At 43.7% G+C, this 19,225-nt stretch overlaps 1 protein-coding gene across 3 annotated transcripts; it reads left to right on the forward strand.

Annotated features, from left to right (window-relative positions):
- Positions 1-371: 371 nt before the first annotated feature.
- On the forward strand, positions 372-15,672 carry btbd10a (BTB (POZ) domain containing 10a). Of its 3 annotated transcripts, XM_034587768.1 has the most exons (9): positions 2,625-2,905; positions 7,843-8,108; positions 8,525-8,834; positions 9,876-9,978; positions 11,505-11,625; positions 13,398-13,595; positions 13,926-14,036; positions 14,457-14,735; positions 14,766-15,672. In XM_034587768.1, the coding sequence occupies exons 1-9, from the start codon at positions 2,769-2,771 to the stop codon at positions 14,939-14,941; spliced, it is 1,701 nt and encodes a 566-aa protein (XP_034443659.1). In that variant the 5' UTR covers positions 2,625-2,768; the 3' UTR covers positions 14,942-15,672. The 3 variants fall into 3 exon arrangements, with proteins under 3 accessions (XP_034443660.1, XP_034443658.1, XP_034443659.1); XM_034587769.1 differs by lacking the exon at positions 2,625-2,905 and adding an exon at positions 372-534 and having other exon boundaries at positions 14,457-15,672; XM_034587767.1 differs by having other exon boundaries at positions 2,618-2,905; positions 14,457-15,672.
- The last annotated feature ends 3,553 nt before the right edge of the window (positions 15,673-19,225 follow it).

Genomic DNA, 19,225 nt, shown 5'->3' on the forward strand with positions numbered 1-19,225 from the left:
ACTTTATGAAACTTTTACCTTGTTGTGTTTGCACTTAAACTGAAGGAGATGAAGAGCTGGACCAACACTGTTATATTTATAAACCAGTCTAGTTTAAATATATTTAATTGATAGGATATAGTTGATTTCATATCATGATCTCATAATGTTAGTTTAACCAGTATTTGGACTGTAAACGCATGTTTTAGCTGTAAACTTGAAGTAAATTGTATATTTTTATACGCACACTAATTTAACTATCAAGTATAAATGTGTAATTGTGCGATTTGCTTTTTGTACCTGTGATAGTATGAAGGAATAAATGAAATTGAATCAAACAATCGCTGTTCACGCGAGATTTCGTGTCGTATCGCGACATCGCCCACGTGATCACCGCGAACCAAAACAAAGATGGAGCGGATGTGAGCTAACAGTCACCGGGAAAACTCGTGTTATTGTCTGTTCCCGTGTCTCCTGTGCGCTCGGTTCCTCGCGTGTCGGAGTGTCTCTGTGTCCAGGAGAAGAACCGTCCACTCGGGGATGCAACACAAGGAGGTACCGTTGTTAAAAGCTGGGTTTTATTAAGCTAACGAAGCTAACGTTAGCCCCGACCGCCTGTGCTCTGAGCCGTGTTAGCTCGGCGGCTAAATGCTAACTTAGCAGGTCAACGCCAAAAAAAAAAAGTGTAAAAAAAAAATCCTTTGATCCGCTGTGAAGTTTGTGAGAAGCAACACGTCGAGTCAGAAACAGGGAGGACAACGAGTCCAGGGGACAACTGGACAGAGTCCGAGTTTAGAGACGATGAGACAGAATCAGGACGGATTCCTCTTCCAGGCTTCATGTAGCTTAGCTAATGGTACCTTTAGCATTCTGCTAGCTTGTTGCATTTTTACACTTCCAAAGGCTTGTGTTTGTATATTTGTATTTAATGACTCTTTGATTAGTGGTAAACATATATTTATCTCATATTTATCCCAAGGAGGCTTTGGGGACACTTCTCGTGAGAGTAGTCTGCTTGATAATACATTCATATGATCACAGATATCGAGTCATGTCATTGGTCCGAGTAATACTTACTAGCTTAAATGGGGCTAGAGGATAAGGCCAAAGATGATAGATAGGTGTACTTTTAAGATATACATTTTATGTCAGAAGTTTCCTTTTAGCCAAATGGTGTGTGTTTGAGTGAGAGACAGCTGGAGGACAGGAGAGGATGGAGGACGTCTCTGGATGTGTTGGTGTAGAGGTTTGATTTCACCATAGATTTACAGCTTTCCAGATTCACACTCACGGGGGGGGGGGTCACTGGTGGTGTAGGGGGACGCCTGCCTTTGATTGGAGGGTGTTACCTTGGTCATATACATATAAATGTCATCATGACTCCACCTAAGCATCGACCCGGCAGGATCCAAGCCGGTTAGAGACACTAGGTGGTGTTATGAGCCATGTTCAACCCACAGATGTAGATATGGTCCTGTGCCAGACCATAAAAGAATCACACTCACTGCAGAACGCTGCAGCCGGATGGTTCTGGATCAGGAGGAAAGATGCTGGGGACACGCCCCCCAGGTCTGACCAGCCTGTGGTGGGCGAAACACATGATGACGCTATGGTACACAAGTGAAGACATGTCCCTAACATCCCCTGGTGGTCACCGACATCCGCTCACATCAGCTGGCTGCAGCAATAATTAGTGCGGTGGAACATAGAAGGGATATTTTCCATCTTGTGCGATGTTCTGTAATTGGACAGTGTTTAGTTTAAAAAGGCAAAGAGGTAATGATGTCTGATCTACCGAGCGGCCACATGGCTTTCATGGTTCTGCCATACAAGCCAGTAGCCAGTCAGATTCACCTTTAGCCCCACCAGACCCTCAGGTTCGGCCTGTGTGTTGATTTCAAGGCCAAAACACAAAGGTGCACAACGGAAGTTATGTCCCTATGACATCAGCTGTTAGTTAATAACTTAAATAGTGCAGGAGACCTTCAAACGTACAAGGGACATTCACCATTGTGTCCTATATTCTAAAAAGGTAATAAATGTGATATTAAAGGTTCAGTGTGTAGAATGTAGTGACATCTAGTGGTGAAGTGTCATGTTGCAGCTGAACACCCCTCACCTCACCCTCCAAACATGATAGAGAACCTGTGGCAGCTTCAGTTGTCATAAAAACTCAAACGGTGTTTAGACAATAAGACCATGAATCTGTTTACTGTCTCTTGCACTACATTGCACGGAAGCTTTATTGTACATATTTATCATTTTATATTTGTCTTGCTTTATATCTTTTTAAACTCGGTATTGAAAGTGGAAGGCGAAGACATGTAAATATAAACGGCCCATTCTAGGGTAAAGAAAACAACAATTCGTACAATTTTAGATGAAAAAACATCTATTATTTTATATTCAATAGCTCCCTTTAACCTAAATCTTACACCCTGAACCCTTAAAACCAGCATTGATGAGTTCCATCAAAGAGCAGTCGTGTAATTCGCAAATTTCTCTTTTGGATGTTGCTATTAACGACCAGCATCCCTATACGTGGAGACTCGGGATGCTGGGGAAAACGAGGAGCACGTGAACGCAGCATCGCTCGGCTCCGGTCGAGCACGCGGCCATTCACAGTTTCTCTGAATGAGCCGGTGCGCGTCTCCGCTGCGCACGGTCCCCAGCTCTGCGCGGATTCATATCGGTCCCGGTTTTTTTTTAATCCGGATTAACCGAAGAGGAGGAGGAGGAGGAGGAGAAGTCGAGTGGGTGCGAGACGATGCTGAGGAAGTTGCAAAGTAATGAGCGAGGATGCTGAAGCTGCCGAAGCTGCCGGAGAGCCCGCTTTGTTCGGAGGAGCTCCGGGCTTCTGCGCCGCGGTCATCCCGCAGCTCATCCCCTGCTGCTTTGTCTTCAGCCGGCCCCGCGGAACCGAGCGGTAGGTGCACGTCCTCCTCCTCCTCCGCCGCCTCCTCCACCTCCTCCTCCTCCTCCTCCTCCCCCTCCTCCGCAGCCCCGGAGCCGCATCCAGCCCCGTCATTGTTGTGGTGATTTACTGTGATTACAGGGTTTAAGAGAGAGGATCCCACACCGTCATCCGGCGTGAGGCTGTTTCCCTCCGCTGCTGCTGAGCAGGGAAATCAAATCAGCATCTTTCATGAAAAATCTCCTCAATATCTCATTATTCTTTATGCTCATTCCGGGTTTGCATGGTTTCTTTGCAGCGAGGCGGCTGTTAAAGGGACATTTCTCTGTTTTATAGTCTTTTTATTATTATTTTGCAGACTGCAGCTTTACTGCCTTTGCCCGTCAGCACGTCTGTGTCAGCAGCCCCTAAATAATAGATGGGACCCTCACCCCTCGGGGCTCCCACCTCGTGCTGTTAATAGACCTCCTCCTCGGACGCTCTGCACCTCTTGTCTGAGTTGTCGTGTCTTGGACGGGCTCGTGTTGTACGTGTTAGACCTTGATGCAGCAGCCGAGCATCACTGGCTTTTTCCCAACAAAGGGAGAAAGGTGCATGTGGAGGCTGGTGCCCGGTGACAGGAAACGGGACAAAGTGAAACATTAGCCCCCCCTCTCGTTCTTCTGGCCGGCCGTGTGAAATCTTGGCGGCCGTCGATTTGCATTGCCACGCGAAAGAGGAGAGGAGCTGCTGTAATGTTATGAGTGAAATATTGCCTCCTCGGTTCCTTTGTTCGCTCGGCTGATCCGGACACTGGCTGCCTGCCGGTTTGGCTGCAAGAGCGGCTTTTGGTTTATACATTGAATCCCATCAGAGATAAAACATTTATGCTGTGTCAGGCTCTCGTGTAATTACATAAATCACCAAATAGCAGTCACTTTGACACTTCATTGTCTCTATTACAAAAGGGAAACCTGATTGTCAAATACCATGAGCTTGTCTAACCTTGAGGAAAATGAACAATACACCTGACAAGTGTTATTTGTCTTTCGATAACGATCCTTTATGCTGGAGCTGTAACAAGAGGCAGGATGTCCTCTCTCCACGTCATCTGGTTCACCTGAGCACACGGAGGCAGACGGCTGCTGTGGTGACCCTCGTCTTGTGTTCAAGGACATCTCCAGACTCTGCAGACACACGGGGATGCTAGACAGAAAACAGGAGAAGAAAGTGAGGAGGTCTCGGTTTAGTCTGTGATCTCCGAGATCAAATGAACAGAGTTTGAAATTCAAAAGTGAATTTGCAGCCTATGCATTGATTATTTAAACATTTGTTGTTAAATGTATATTTAAATCTTTAGATGTAGGATAGGGTTGTGTTAATGTTTTGTGTAGACGGTTGTGTCTTCCTCCATCAAAAGCAATAAATCGTTGACCTTGACTGGGTGCAGTAGGTGTTGGTGGGGATTCAAGGTGAAGACCAGTCATCACACTGTGTTGTTGATGGTTTGGTTCTCTGGTCTGTTCTGTCTGAGTCAGTTTAACCAAATATCCTCTCACATCAGTCCGTCAGTCGACCGACCAGCCAGTGACGTCAGCAGCTACCTGGTCGACCAAGACGTGGACATGACAGTCAGTATCCAGCGAGGTGTTCTCTCAGCATGAAGCTCAAAGCTCGGCCAAAACAAACCTGTTCACCAGACATGATGCAGGAAAACAGAAGTATCTAGTAATTCAGTTCAGTTCTGTTTTATTAATATGCTTCCAAATCACAACGCACGTTATTTCAAGGCACTTAACATCAGCTGTTTTCGCACATGAACCTGGGAAAATGTCTGGAAATCAGTTTCCCGGAGTGTGAAGAACGCAGCGTGAGATGGTCCCGGTCGGACATGTTCACGAGAGGAACCTTTCTGGAACCTTTCTCTTATCACCGCACGCTCTGGGATTTCATCATCTTTCCAAACTGGTTTCTTTGTGAGATATTTCTTCCAGTTTCACATCCGCTGCGTTAGAAACGTCATCAACACGTCCACTCGCCTGCTGTGAGTTTTCCTGAAATGTTCCTGCTGTATTCTCACTTGGATAAGAGGCCTGGCAGGAAAAGTTCAGGAGCATCAGACTCAGATGTTTGTGTTCTCACATACAGCTCCTCCAGGTAGCTTCAGGAACATGTCAGAATACAGTCGATTATGGTTGTTATAACGACAATATCGCTACTTAAAGATGTAATGATGATATTAATGATAACAGCAGCAATGAAAGCAGCACCAGTTAAAGATAACGATAATAATAATTATGATTTATTCATTAATGGAGAGTGCACTCTTCACTTTATTAGTTTTCTTTTTTATTGTAACATTATAACACCTACGTATAAAATCTGCTTCAGCAAAGTAGGTCGGAGCTTTATGTGTTAGTGGTTTATTCATGTGTATCCACTGCTGTGCCGAGCAGGAAGTGGCACGCTGCTCCTTTTTATACGTCATTAATTCAATTTTTATAAAACGATAAAAATAAGTCGGTCCACCTGCTCTTCAGTTTCCATCTCTGATGCAGTAGACGATCATCATCATCATCATCATCATCATATTTCATTGCAGCTCCTCTCAAGAGAGCAAGACGCTCTTCATTACCGAGACCTGGAAGCGTCTGTGCCTCAACGCTATTGATCAGATACACAACTGCACCGGCGCAGTGAAACTCACACATTTATCTACACAACTGCGGGAATTTAAATGGATTTTTTGCTGAGTAATAATGTGCTGTAATTAGTATGAATAGTTTTGACTTATATCGGTAGCAAAATCTTTCATTAGGTGATTAGTTGATTTAACGGCTTTCAGGAGATCAATCTGTTATGTTTATTTTTGAATTGACCAAATTATTAAGTGAGGATCAGCAGGATTATGAAAAATCGACTAAATAGATTTCCAGGAAATTTGGTGGGAGGAACATGAGTCGAGAAAGAAACTCTTCAACTTTGTCATGAAACCAGGAAGTTTTCAGTTTCTTGAACCTTGAGAGATGGGATGTTTTGTTTTTTTTATATGTTCACCAGTTTCACAGAGAATTAATTACATTTTGAATTGGATTTGATTAAAGGGGCAGATCCAGGAATTTTCTCTTTCTTTAACAAGGCGAGATATTTGAGAGATTGATGCAGAGATATTGATGAATAAAATCAGGTTTATTCATATCTATGAGTGTGAGCAGTGTAGAGCAGCCTGATTGAATTTAAAACGACAGTTAGGCCTTGGCGATGGTTTGCGCTCTCCTGAGTGACATTTCGATTAGTTCTGTAAATGACTGTCAGGAGATCAATTCGTTATGTTCCAGTAAATTTAATATCCTCGTGTTCTAGACTGTTGATCAGACACAACATGAAATCAGATGACATTGAAGTTGAGACAGAGATTCACTGAAAAATAACACGCAGAAGATGCAATTTGGAAAAAAGGCAAGATTCCAGAGTTTTTGGTGATCTATCCAGAGCAGAATTTATACGTCATGTCCTTCCTCCTGCTGCTCTACAGGCTCCGCCCCTCGCCTGAATATCTCCTTCATTTGTGAAAGACAAACGTCCGCAAAGTGTCCAGACCCAATTTGTCTGGACACTTCCCGAAGTTCGTGTCTGAAAGCAGCCTAAGTGTTAATATCCGCTGTGAAGTGGAGGGCCGATATTACAACGGCTCTCTCAGGGCTGCTTGTCTTGTCTCTGGGAAAAAAAGTGAATTACAGATCACCGCTGAGGAATCACCGGCGCCTCTGAGGGAAGATTGAAGGGTCGTTATCCATCAGTCGAAAACATCTCCCAATGTGGAGACAAGTAAACAGTCGAGGCCGTTTCTGTTGTTCTTTACGTAAGTGAGTTCCACTCGCTCTGATTGTTTCACTTGGATGCACTCACTAATGGATACTTGGAGGTGGTGTGTCTGTGTGTGTGTGTGTGTGTGTGTGTGTGTGTGTGTGTGTGTGCGCAGCTGCGAGCTGACGTCGGTGGTTTGTTGTCAGCCCTGTTTCTGCAGCACTCAGCTCTCGTAAGGGTTCACACGAGTTGACTGCAGACTTTTTAAGGGCTCTCTCGTCGCTCCGCCGCTCGGCACGCACCAAACGAACCCTCTACCCTCGGAGCAGTTTCTGCACCAGCGCCTGTGTGAGTGTGCCCGGAGAGACTCCAGTCCGTGCACCAGCAAATCATCCATCGTAATTGTTCCATGAAATCGCACACGAGTGGGTTTCTGATCTCTGTGTGACGAGCAGCGTGATCCCACTCGGACTCGACGTTCTGTCCAAATGACTCTGGAGTTGTTCGGCAACTTTTGAAATGATTGTCTCCTCCATGTGCAGCGGTAGTTTCTTCAGCTGAAGTCGAGGTCGTGCTGCTCTCTCCTTCTGCACGTGGAGCGTTCAAGTGTCGCTTCACCCGGACTATATCTACTGTTCTGCTTGTCTGGGATCTGAACAGAGCCCGATGGATTTATCAGTTGTCTGATAATATCGAGTCTTTCACAGACATTTTGGTATCGGTGTTCATATTTGCAGATATTAAACCTTTTATTTTACAGAAAAAACAATTCAGAACAGATGTACTCGTGTTTATTTTACATTTGTTTATTTTCTTGATTCAAGTCCTTTTATATTTAGTTGTATTTTATGTTTTCTTTTTATTTAGAGTTATTTGTGATGAAACTGGAACATATCAAGCCACGTTTACATTTCTTTGTCATAAGGGTCCAATAATGACATCTTGGGAATCACTGGCAATCGTTTTCAAAATATATTTATCAGCTAATATATCGGTATCGGAAATGTCTTATTCAGGAGGATCAGCATTTTGCCCACAAGATAAAAAAATCACCTCACGATTGAATTTGCCAAAATATAAATTTTTGGCAAATTTGTTGATGAGAAATAGAAGACTCTCTTTCTGACTCTTATTCACTGCGTGTGTGTTCTTATCTCCACCAGTGACCAGCAGCGTGGTTCGTCAGTGTTGGACTGGAACCAGCAGCAGCGGCGGCAGCAGCAGCAGCAGCGGCAGGTTTGCACCATGAGTCTCTACGGGTCCAGCTCCAGTGGCGGTGCTGCCGGCGGGGCCAGAGAAAGAGGAGTGGAACATTACCGGGAACAACGGCGACGCTCCAGCGACCGCTCACGTGACTCGTCCCACGAGAGAGGAGAGGGCCAGCTGACGCCTTGCATCCGGAACGTGACCTCCCCCACGCGGCAGCACGGTGAGCGGACAGGAACGATTAGGTTTTATTGTTGTGCTCCAAAGGTTCTTCTTCTCTTACTGTCTCCGTCTCTTAACGGTAGATGATGCAGGACTTTCTTAAAATACACAAAGTTTATGCTCAGGTCCGATTTGTGTGTCCAGAGATAACGATGGATCAGTAACTACGTAACTATGGTTACTCTGGATTTCAGACAAATCTGATCTGATTGGTCGTGAGGGCGGGACTATAAAAACATGGCGACCAGGTTGTTTAGTCACTGGCTCGAACGCAGCCACTGGCTCCATCTCTTTCTCCCAGTACAAACAGCAACTCTCAAATCCTCTGCATAGTACACATAGTACATACTACATAGTACATAGTACACACGGAAGTTTCCTGTATTGACCTTCACACATCCTCCTCTCTCCCCTCAGACCGAGAACGCGGTGACGGAGGCTCCTCCTCCAGATCCTCCAGTCCACGCCCCCCCAGGGTCTCTCTTCCCTATTCCCACATCGGAGGAACTCTGATCGGAGGACAAATACCTCGGCCGCTGGGCCTCCCCGGAGTCGACCTCTACTCCAAGTCCCTGGGCGACATGATCTACGTGTATGACCTCAGCAGCAAGGAGGGGCCTCGCGGCGGCCTGAGGCTCGGAGAGCGAGTGACGCTCATTGTGGACAACACAAGATTCGTGGTGGATCCGGCCATTTTCACGGCTCAGCCCAACACCATGCTGGGCAGGTGAGAAATAACACGTTTTATAATAATACAGCAAAACCACCAGAGCCGTGTTTCTACAGCCTCTCACACGTTGTCCCGGTCAGACGCCTTCACAACAACTGGAACATTTCTGGAACATTCAGGCGAACTGTTGTGTACATGTTAATTATTTGTGTTTTTTTAAATACTTCTTTCACCCTTGAATACAAACATGTAGAAACTTCAGGACGTCACAACTAAGAAAAAACGTAAAGAACATGTATCAGTACAGCTGATATAAATATAATAAACTTAATAAAATAAAACTTGAACATAACAATAGAAATATAATAATACTTATCAAGAAGGTAGATAATGAGTTTAGTTAATTTATTTTACCACAGTAGTCAGGAGCATTTTTTTATGTTTGTGTCTTGAATAGACTCAACGTTAAAATCTATTTCTAAAAGATTCAAAAGATGAGACCTTCACAACTTGGATGTGGAATTTTCCCAATTAAAATAATAAGTTGGTTGTACGCTGAACCGATTTTTGTTTTACATAATATAATAAAACATCTCCAGCGTTTGAGTTGGTTATTTTTTACAGCCGTTTTATTTTCGCGATCCAGAAATCCTGATATTTAGAGGTGGAGCCTGTGTAGAGCAGCAGGAAGTAAAGACGTCTCTGGAGTAATGACGTCTCCGTGTGTTTGTTTACGTCTCCTACGAGTTCGAATCCTCTTTTTCATCCTGAGATATTTGTATTTTTCGAGTTTTGCGTCCGTCCCATGTTAGAAACGTCATCTCCAGAGGTCAGTGCAGGTCTGAAAGCAGCTTTAGTGATAAACATGTACATGTGTGAGTTACATTTCAATGATTTATTGATGATAAATATGTGTTTACATCCTTCTACCTACTCGGGGTGATTCTCTTTTCAGTGGTTTTATTCACAATCATCAGTGTCTGGTTCCTTTAATGGTTCGGTTGAAGCTGGAACACGGAACAAACACAGATTGACTGATCCCTGATCTGCTCGTCACAGTCGGAACTCGACCAATCACCTGTTTCTGTTCGTTCTCAGGATGTTCGGTTCTGGGCGGGACAACAACTTCACACGGCCCAATGAAAAGGGAGAGTTTGAGGTGGCCGACGGCATCAGCTCGACCGTGTTCAGAGCAATTCTGGTGAGCGAGCATCTGTGTGTTCATGCATGTGAGTCACTTCCTGTCCATCGCTGTGTTTCTATCTGTTTCTTTTCTCAGGATCTTTTACCTGCTCCCTTCACCTCCTTCAGTCCGTCCTGTCTCTGGAACCTCTGAGTTCAAAACCCTCTGAAACACAAACTGAAATAGCTTCTTCTCTTTCTCCTCCTGCACATCTCTCCTTACATCCACCTGCCTCCACTTCTCTTTCTCCTCTTCCTTTCTTTCCTTTCTTCTTCCCTCGCTCCATCGCTCCATCACTACGTTGCACTCTTTGCCGACAGAGGAAATCGACGTCTTCCTGTTGTTTGAAATCAGAACGTTTCTATTGGGTTGTAGATTTAAAATGTTTGCAGAAGGTTTTTGCAAATTATTAAATATACATCAATAACCTACATTTTCTAATTCACAAAACTGTTCTTTGTTATATTATGACCTGATTGTTTTTTAACATGATTATGCAAAAGCTACTGAATCGACTTCCACAGATCTCGGTGGAAGGATGTTCTACGACTCAGAGAGGAACTCGTTAGGTTCAGAATCAGATCCATGAAGTTTTTCACTTTCTTTTACACTGAGAGACATTTATAACGAGACATTTTCTCATCTTTTCCGTTGATTTCTTAGAGAATAATTCATGAATCTCGATGAAAAACCGAGAACAGACAGATTCCTGAAATCCATCTGTCTCTGCTCTCTTGTGAGGACGTTTCCAACGAGAAGAACAGTCTCCTCTGGAAACCACATTTAAATCCACAAGATCTGGATTTTTATTTAGATCTGCAGCAAATTACACCCACTCATAAATATCAGTCCCTTAAATATGTCTAATTATTCCTGGATCGATACTTCGTCCTTCCACTGAGTTTCATGTTGATCCGTCCGGTAGTTTCTGTGTGACCCTGCAAACTAACAGATGGACACACAACCTTCTCTGTGGAGGTGGATGTCTAATAACTGCAGGATTGTGGCTGATGATGTAATCGATGTTTGCATGAGTGTGTTTGTTCTCTGGGAATAAACAAAACCCCCCCGAGAGCAGGAAGTGAGCGAGCGAGCTTCTCCTCCTCCCACTGCTCCATCACAGTGTGTGGTGCTTGAGTCATGTGACACAGGCTGCACAGAGCGAGCGAGCATGGAAAGTGGAGCAGGGAGGGATCTCTCTCTCTCTCTCTCTTTCTCTCTCTCTCTCTCTCTCTCTCTCTCTCTCTCTCTTCCTCTGTCCTGTGACGTTGCTGTCAACACTTCTTCATCCCTCCTCCTCCTCATCCCTCCCTCCCTCTCCCTCTCTCCCTCTCTCTCTCTCCCTCCCTCCCTCTCTCTCTCTCTGCCGCCTGTGTGAGCGTTTCAGCATCAATAATGGCGTCTTGTTTTCTCTCCCATGCTTGTGTGTGCATGTGAACAACCCGCCACTCGGCCCACTTGTTCATTTGCTCTGTGTGTGTGTGTGTGTGTGTGTGCTCGTGCTCTCTCTCTGCTGCTGCTGCTGCTGCTGCTGAAAATGGCAGGATTACTACAAGTCGGGGATAATCCGCTGTCCTGATGGAGTTTCCATTCCTGAGCTGCGGGAGGCATGTGACTACCTCTGCATTTCCTTCAGCTACAGCACCATCAAGTGCAGAGACCTCAGTGAGTATGAAGCTGCTCGTCCCAGCGTGTGAACCGAGCTGCAGCCACTTTCTGCTCATGCACTTAGTTTGATGAGGGACCCACATGGTCCGAGGACAAGACCTCGTCCTGTTCGACCGTTTACACTTCAGCTCATCTTCGCTTAGGAACCGCTGTTTGTTTGAGCCGATCAGCTCGCTCAGCGTTGTGTGGGAACTGAGTTTGTTTGTGTTCATGTTGTTGGATGTGTGTGTGTGTGTGTGCATACTCGTTTTTATTAGCTCTTTGGGACCTTTCCCATCACAAACACTGATCTTGTCAGGACCAGTCGACCTCATGGGGACCTCATTTCTGATCTCCTGGTTGAGGTCAGGTGTGAGAGGTGCATTGTGGGTAGGTTAGGGTTAAGGTTATGGTTTTGGTCAGGCCTGATAAAGATAGCTGTGCCAACCTGTGTGTGTTTGTGTTGTTATTGTGCTTCTGTGCGTGGGAAGAAGAGCTTCAGCTCACAGACTGCTGCTGCTGGAGGTGTGTGTGTGTGTGTGTGTGTGTGTGTGTGTGTGTGTGTGTGTGTGTGTGTGTGTGTGTGTGTGTGTGTGTGTGTGTGTGTGTGTGTGTGTGTGTGTGTGTGTGTGTGTGTGTGTGTGTGTGTGTGTGTGTGTGTGTGTGTAAGTAGGTCACGATTAGCAGTGAAATGTTGAGCTTGTTTCTCAGACTCTTCTGTTTCACTCTCACGTCGTCAGAACGTAGATTTCACTCTTTAGCTTCAGCTTCTTTGTTTCTAATTTAACATTTAAATAAATCCACATTAACTCGACACTTGAAACTTGATTTGTCTTTGTACTTTTTAAATGTTTGTTAAAGCCGCTCTGCAGATGTAGTATTTAGGTCATGAGTGGTGCAGCGCTGCTTGTTCATCGTCTGCAGCAGAACTTAGAATTAAAGTGTCCGGTCAACCAGACATTATCTTGTGTTACAGTGGAGCTGAACTGGTTGAACCACTGTTTACAGGAGAGTCTCCCTGAAATCTCTAAACACGTAAACAGTCATAAAGAGAGAAGCTGCAGCTCCGACTCACAACGACGTCCTGAAACAACAATGAATACAAATAATAAAACCAGTACATGTTATTGTCTTGTCATTTTAACCCAGGAGGTAGAAGCAGTCGGTTCTTTATTCTGATAAGATCCTGGTTCTCCACCGGGTTTTACTGATCTGAAGTTTGGGCCTTAAAAAGTCTCCTATGTTCAAATATTACACACTTTGTTTTAAATACGTTGAAGTAAGTCTTATTGTGTTAATGTTCATTAAACACTACAAGGTCAATCTTATTATTATCAGATATTCAGTTGAACATAATTAGAGATTGATTTATCAGTTGCCTGATAAAATGGGCAGATATGAGTCACAGACGGTTCTATGCAGCTGAAAACTTTGAAAACTTTACTTTTATAGAATAAACTGCAGAAAAGATTTGTGTTTATATTTGACACAAAAAGTGTTTTTTTTAAGTGTTAAATATCATGACTCAATTCCATTTCTTTGTCATAAGCATTTAATGTATATATCAACCGATGTATTGTATCAGAAAGTTTTTACTCTCTAACATCTGTATCTGCGTCAGACTCCAAAAGTTCAAACTGACTCTAAATTTAATTAAATTTAAAACATTTGAAAAAGAGAAAACATCTAAAGCTCCTGTAGTTTTACAAACTATTTCACTTTCAAGTCTGATAATGTCTCCTCACCTTGTCTCCTCTCCTCGCCTCTCCTCCTCACCTCTCCTCCTCCAGGCGCCCTGATGCACGAGCTGTCCAACGACGGGGCGCGGCATCAGTTCGAGTGCTACCTGGAGGAGATGGTGCTGCCGCTGATGGTGGCGAGCGCTCAGAGCGGAGAGAGGGAGTGTCACGTGGTGGTGCTGACGGACGACGACGTGGTGGACTGGGACGAGGAGTACCCCCCGCAGATGGGGGAGGAGTACTCGCAGAGTAAGTCCTCACTGAGGCTGAGTCACAGTAAATTTACGAAGTGGGGGGGGGACGGACCTGGTTTGGTCGTAACTCCGAATAATCTGATGCAGGTCGGCTCCAGTTACAGGAACCAGGTTAAGATGCTTTGTTTTAGAACATCATGTTTCTGTGGCTCCACCACTTCAGTTTTATCTTCAGGCTGTTAGAGAGGAAGAACAATATGATCATTTATTAAAGATCTATTACCTGTAGACTAATGTTTTATTAAACCTCAAAAACAATCATTTATTTTACAAACTGATCCGAGCTGCTGTGTGTTCATGTTTGAACGTCCCTCTCTCTCCTCAGTCATCTACAGCACCAAACTCTATCGCTTCTTCAAATACATCGAGAACAGAGACGTGGCCAAATCTGTGCTGAAGGACCGAGGCCTGAAGAAGATCCGTCTGGGGATCGAAGGTGCAGAGAAGAACTCCTTTACTCTCAAATATCATCTCAAATATCATCGTTTATGCTGCTGCCATTAATCTCTTCTCAGATTCAGAATTTATATTATATTTTATATTTATGAACTATTCAGTTGAGTATTTTTAGCATTAAACTACTGCTCAGATTTCAGATTTAATTAAAAACAAGTCTAGAGAATATTTTATCGTTGTTGAAAGTTGCTAAACAAATCAAGTTTATTATTATTATTATAAAATGTTTAGAACGGTTTCTCACTGCGACAAACAAGAAACTCTCAGTTGCAACAGAGCCCCGCTAGCTGTTACCACTTGTTTCCAGTCTTTATGCTAAGCTAAGCTAATTGATTAACTATTCACTGGACAGTAGGAGAATGAGTAGATGTTTCCTGACTCGTTGGTTCGTCTCCTCCAGGATATCCGACCTACAAAGAGAAGGTGAAGCGGCGTCCCGGAGGTCGTCCAGAGGTCATCTACAACTACGTCCAGCGTCCCTTCATCCGCATGTCCTGGGAGAAGGAGGAGGGGAAGAGCCGCCACGTGGACTTCCAGTGCGTCAAGTCCAAGTCCACCACCAACCTGGCCGCTGCCGCCGCAGACATTCCAGAGGACCAGCTGGTGGTGCTGCACCCCCCGGGGCCGCAGGTGGACGAGCTGGACACGCTGTCGCAGCCGCCGGCCGCCAACGACCCCCAGCAGCCGACGCCCGGGCAGTGGGCGGAGGACAACGCGCCCCCCCAGCCAGCGCAGGCCCTCGAGGGCCTGAACCAGCAGGCGCAGGACAGTCCGAGCCAGGCGGCGCTCAGCCTGGCCCCCGGCAACCAGCAGCACGGCAACAGCTACACTCAGGCCACGTACCACTACGAGCCGGACCCCGACTCCCCGTCGCCCTCTGCATGATGAGGCTGGTTGCACCCGACCCTCCGCTCCCGCGTTCGCACTGTCTCCAACAAGTGTTTTACATGGTTTCACTAAGTTTAGATTCATGGCGAGAGAAACAGGAAACACCGCACACGTCTGGAAACACGGAGACGAGCGTCGTCGTCTCTCGGGCTTCGAGCAGAACCACTTGTTGTTTTCAGCGTGAACACAAACGTTCGCTCCTCCACCTCCTCACGTTTACGCTCATCCCTCCTCCCGAGTGGAAACACCACTTTGCCTTCTGTCGCAGCCTTTTCTCACGCACAGCGTCCGAATGAACGAGGACGGATAGAAGCACATCAGCAGCCTCCTCTCGTCATTCAGTTCGATTTCTCTGAGCGGAGGAGAGTCTCTTTCTGTTCACATGTTCAAAGACAGAGTACTGTATTTCTTTTCAGTGGACTGTGTGTGTGTGTGTGTGTCTGTGTGTGTGAGTGTGTGTAACGGTTTCTTTACAAAGAGTTTTTTATGGATGAGGATTTTTCTGATGTTTCACTCCATCTGTTGTTTATAACTTGATTTGGTTCCTAGTTTTTGTTGTAAACTCCATTTTTTCCACTTATTTAATTTTGTTATGAATTTTGTTCCACTCGTGTTTGAGTGGCTGCTCTGTAAACTCTGCACAGGTTCATCAGCGCTGCTGTGAGCTCACAGGATGTCAGAAAACAACACAACGTTTTTCTAATAAAGAGAATTCACAACAACTCTGATCTGATCACGTCCTTATTTCACAGTTTGTCTGTTTTAGTTTGAAATATTTCACATGAACCCTGATGGAAGGAGGAGCTACGTGTCGGAGGAACATGGATTTTCCTTCACTTTCTCTAATATCAGGTGTTTTTTATTCAACATTATCGTTGATTTCTCAGAATAATTCTTGGATCTTAAAGAATAAAACCTGATATTTACGAGTGAAAAATACATCTAGAGAATTTAAATGTGGTTTGATAAAGAGACTAACGTCCTCACAAAGCAGAGCAGATGGATTTTAGGATTCTCACGGGACGGCTTGTATTATATATTATATTATGAATATTAAATATGCGAATATTCAATGTTTCATTGAACTTGTCATTGAAACTATTTGCATCTTGACTCATGTTATAAGATTTTATTCTGTGTATTTCAGATATAGAAACAAATCAAACTAGTGACAGATTTGTTATTTGGGCATTAGTGGCTTTTCCATTAATCTTCCTTTCAGACATTTACACAGATGTAAAATCTAACATTTGATTGGACGATTTAGACGGATGAGTAACTGTTGACTGAATCACCTTTAATAGAATCAGACACGACATTAAAATGTTTCCTAACAACTGAACAAGAAACAAAAGGTTTGCGACAGTGACCTTTACTTTATTATATTGTATCTGTTATTCTCTTGTTTGGAAAAAAGATAACTATTAGCATCCATCTTGTCCGTTAATGTTTATAACACTCGGCTGAAGATTGAAATATTTCAACTTAACCCTCACATTAGTTTCTGTGCCTTATGAGAAATATTAGATTACATTTTTTAAATCCTTAAACTCTGCATCAGTTTCACTTTCCGGACAAAGTCTACGTCCATTTTTTTTCACAGACTACGGCTACGTGAGTCTTGATATTTATCACTTTAAACAAACATTATAAAAAAACTATAAATGAAATCACATTGAACTTATAGAAAATAAACACGTTTTTCTGAAACACAAATCTCCTCTGCATCGTTTATTCTGTAAAATAAGTTTAAAGATGATTTTATTTGACCATCAGTGATGATCACAGGAGTCTGAATGTGGTGAGTTGTTCACGAGGACGAGTGGGCGGTGCAGATGTTTCCCTCGGGGGCGGAGCTTCCAGCAGCTGGACGGCAACATCATATAAAAATACCAGCGGGCTGCTGTGATTGGCTGGAGCAGCAGAGACAGAGACATTGTGAAGTCCACAATGACAGAAACGGTTTTATTTTAAAAATATTTCACTGCTGATACATACAATACACTCATCATACTCATATATATTTGCATAAAGTATACTCTTAGCATGATAATATTTAAAGATTTGATACATTATTGTCAGGTGGGGGGGTATATCAACAAGGGAAACACTGTATTGTAGTGTAGCGTAAAAACATTGAAACAGAAAACCACTAGAACAGACACAGAGGGGACGTCCCCAGCTGCTGCCTCCGGAGGGCGCCAGCAGGGGGGGGTGGTTTACTGTGGACAGGCCTGGTGTCGAACCAACTGTGAACGTTAACCGAGCTTCGTACAGATCAAAGTTCGTACAGATCAAAGTTCGTACAGATCAAAGCTCGTACAGATCAAAGTTCGTACAGATCAAAGTTCGAACAGATCAAAGTTCGTACAGATCAAAGTTCGTACAGACCAAAGTTCGTACAGATGTGTGGGGACAGGAGCTAGCGACGCTCCAACCAGAGGTTTTAAACTTTCTGCCCGTGTGGAAAGAAAATAATAATAAATTTAAAACACTCACGTTAAAAACAGTTTGAGTCGCAAAGCATCAAATTTTAAAATCAGTCAAACGATCAGAGAAACAAATAAATCAACAGGAAGTGAGAATCTAATGTTCAGTTTTTCTTTCCTAATTTCAAACAAAATAATAAAATAAAAGATTTGCAAAACAGATTCAGAATCTTTTTCATTTAATAAAATATATTAATTATTTAGTTGGACTTTTAAATATTTTCATTTTTATCAGGGAACATTTAAAAAGAAATGCATATAAATTAGCAAAATTGGGAAAACGTTTATGCGCACACACCGTGCATGAGTATAAATATATGTGGTTATGTATGTGTGTTACAGTATAATTTAATTTACAGTATAATTTGTTGTCGTTGATTATGTTTTTGTTGTATTAAAAAACTAATTTCAAATATTTTATGCATTTCAAATATTTTTACTGTTATTTCAAGTTGTGTTTTTTATATTTATTGATACAGAATGAAATAATTTGTCTAATTCAATCTGAAGATTTAACAGATATGAGAAGTACTTTTTTGCTTTAAAAAAACAAAAACAATAAAACAACATATTGCACATTATCTTTCCACACAGGCAGGGGGCGCCATCAGGCCTCCTCTCAACACGTCTCCTCTGAACAGACTCCAGCTGGAGAGGTGAAGAAGAAGCGTTGAGGATTTTCATTTTTAAAATGTACACAGACATTTTTTCCATTCAGTCCTCGAGACCTTGTTCACCGCCAGCCAATGAGATCAGAGAATCACACGTAGCTCCGCCCCCACACTCTACTGCCCCCGTCTACGCCGTCGCCCCCTCCTGCTAACGAGGGAGGTTGCAGGGACACGTACAGCCACAGAACATCTGCGTATTAGTTAAGTGCTAAACTGACCAAATTCAAGATTAACCGTCCACGTCTTGGGAATCTGTCATCGTCGCCGTCGCAGTAGAATTAAACTCGGAGGTATTTTATTTTAACTTCCCTCAACCAGACAAACTTCTTTTCCTTTGTCTGTGGCTAAGTTCAAGTCCACATATTGAGAAGAAGACAGCGTCTCTGTGTGGAATCTGAAAACTGATCCATGGAGTTTAGTGACTGACAGTTTCACTGCGTCTTAAGTGCTTCATATGTTGTCCGGGGGGGGGGGGGGGGATGTGCAGGTGAGACCTCAGGTTTGTTTGTGGCAACGAGCTGAAGAGTGTGAGGAGCAGTGGGAAACATTTCTCTGGGAAACGTCTGCAGAGGGAAACTAAGTGTGCGACGCCACAGCCGTGAAAACACACCTACACACACCGGGCTGCTGCCCCCCCGAGGATCAACTTAACCACATGATCTCCTTTAAAGTCTGATGGTTTGTTAAGTTGTACTTTCAGGGACAGAGTTGGACGGATTGGACGCTGCTGCCAAGTGTCGATGTTCTTTCACCATCTCAGTTTATTTGTGTCTAATTGTCCTCAGACCAGGTTTGAAACCTGAACCAGCGTCCTCCAGTCCCTCAGACCTGGTTCGTCTCGGATGGATCTAGAAGTTTAGAGTCTTATGTTTTATAGCTTTAACATTTATCGACAACTTCTCACACAACTTCTCATCTTTGTTTAAACTGTGGTTTAAACTCTGGAAAAACAACATCGACTGAATATCAGCTTTAAAAGTAGTTTGGAGAAAAAGTCGTTAACTTTCATGCAGGTTAAGGAAACAGCAGCTCGGTGGCTTGTTTGATTATTTAACTGAACCTGCTCGTGTCAGTTTGGGAGTAAAAAAACTTCCACGTGTCTTCTGAGCAAATGTCCAGAG

This window comes from Hippoglossus hippoglossus, chromosome 6 (genome assembly GCF_009819705.1).
Source record: "Hippoglossus hippoglossus isolate fHipHip1 chromosome 6, fHipHip1.pri, whole genome shotgun sequence".
NCBI classification, from domain to species: domain Eukaryota; kingdom Metazoa; phylum Chordata; class Actinopteri; order Pleuronectiformes; family Pleuronectidae; genus Hippoglossus; species Hippoglossus hippoglossus.

Coding starts and splice junctions, on each gene's coding strand:
- btbd10a (XM_034587767.1), top strand. CDS start 2,769: ATGAGCGAGGATGCTGAAGCTGCCGAAGCTGCCGGAGAGCCCGCTTTG. Junction 8,835..9,875: donor CCCAACACCATGCTGGGCAG/GTGAGAAATAAC, acceptor GTTCGTTCTCAG/GATGTTCGGTTCTGGGCGGG. Junction 9,979..11,504: donor CCGTGTTCAGAGCAATTCTG/GTGAGCGAGCAT, acceptor TGAAAATGGCAG/GATTACTACAAGTCGGGGAT.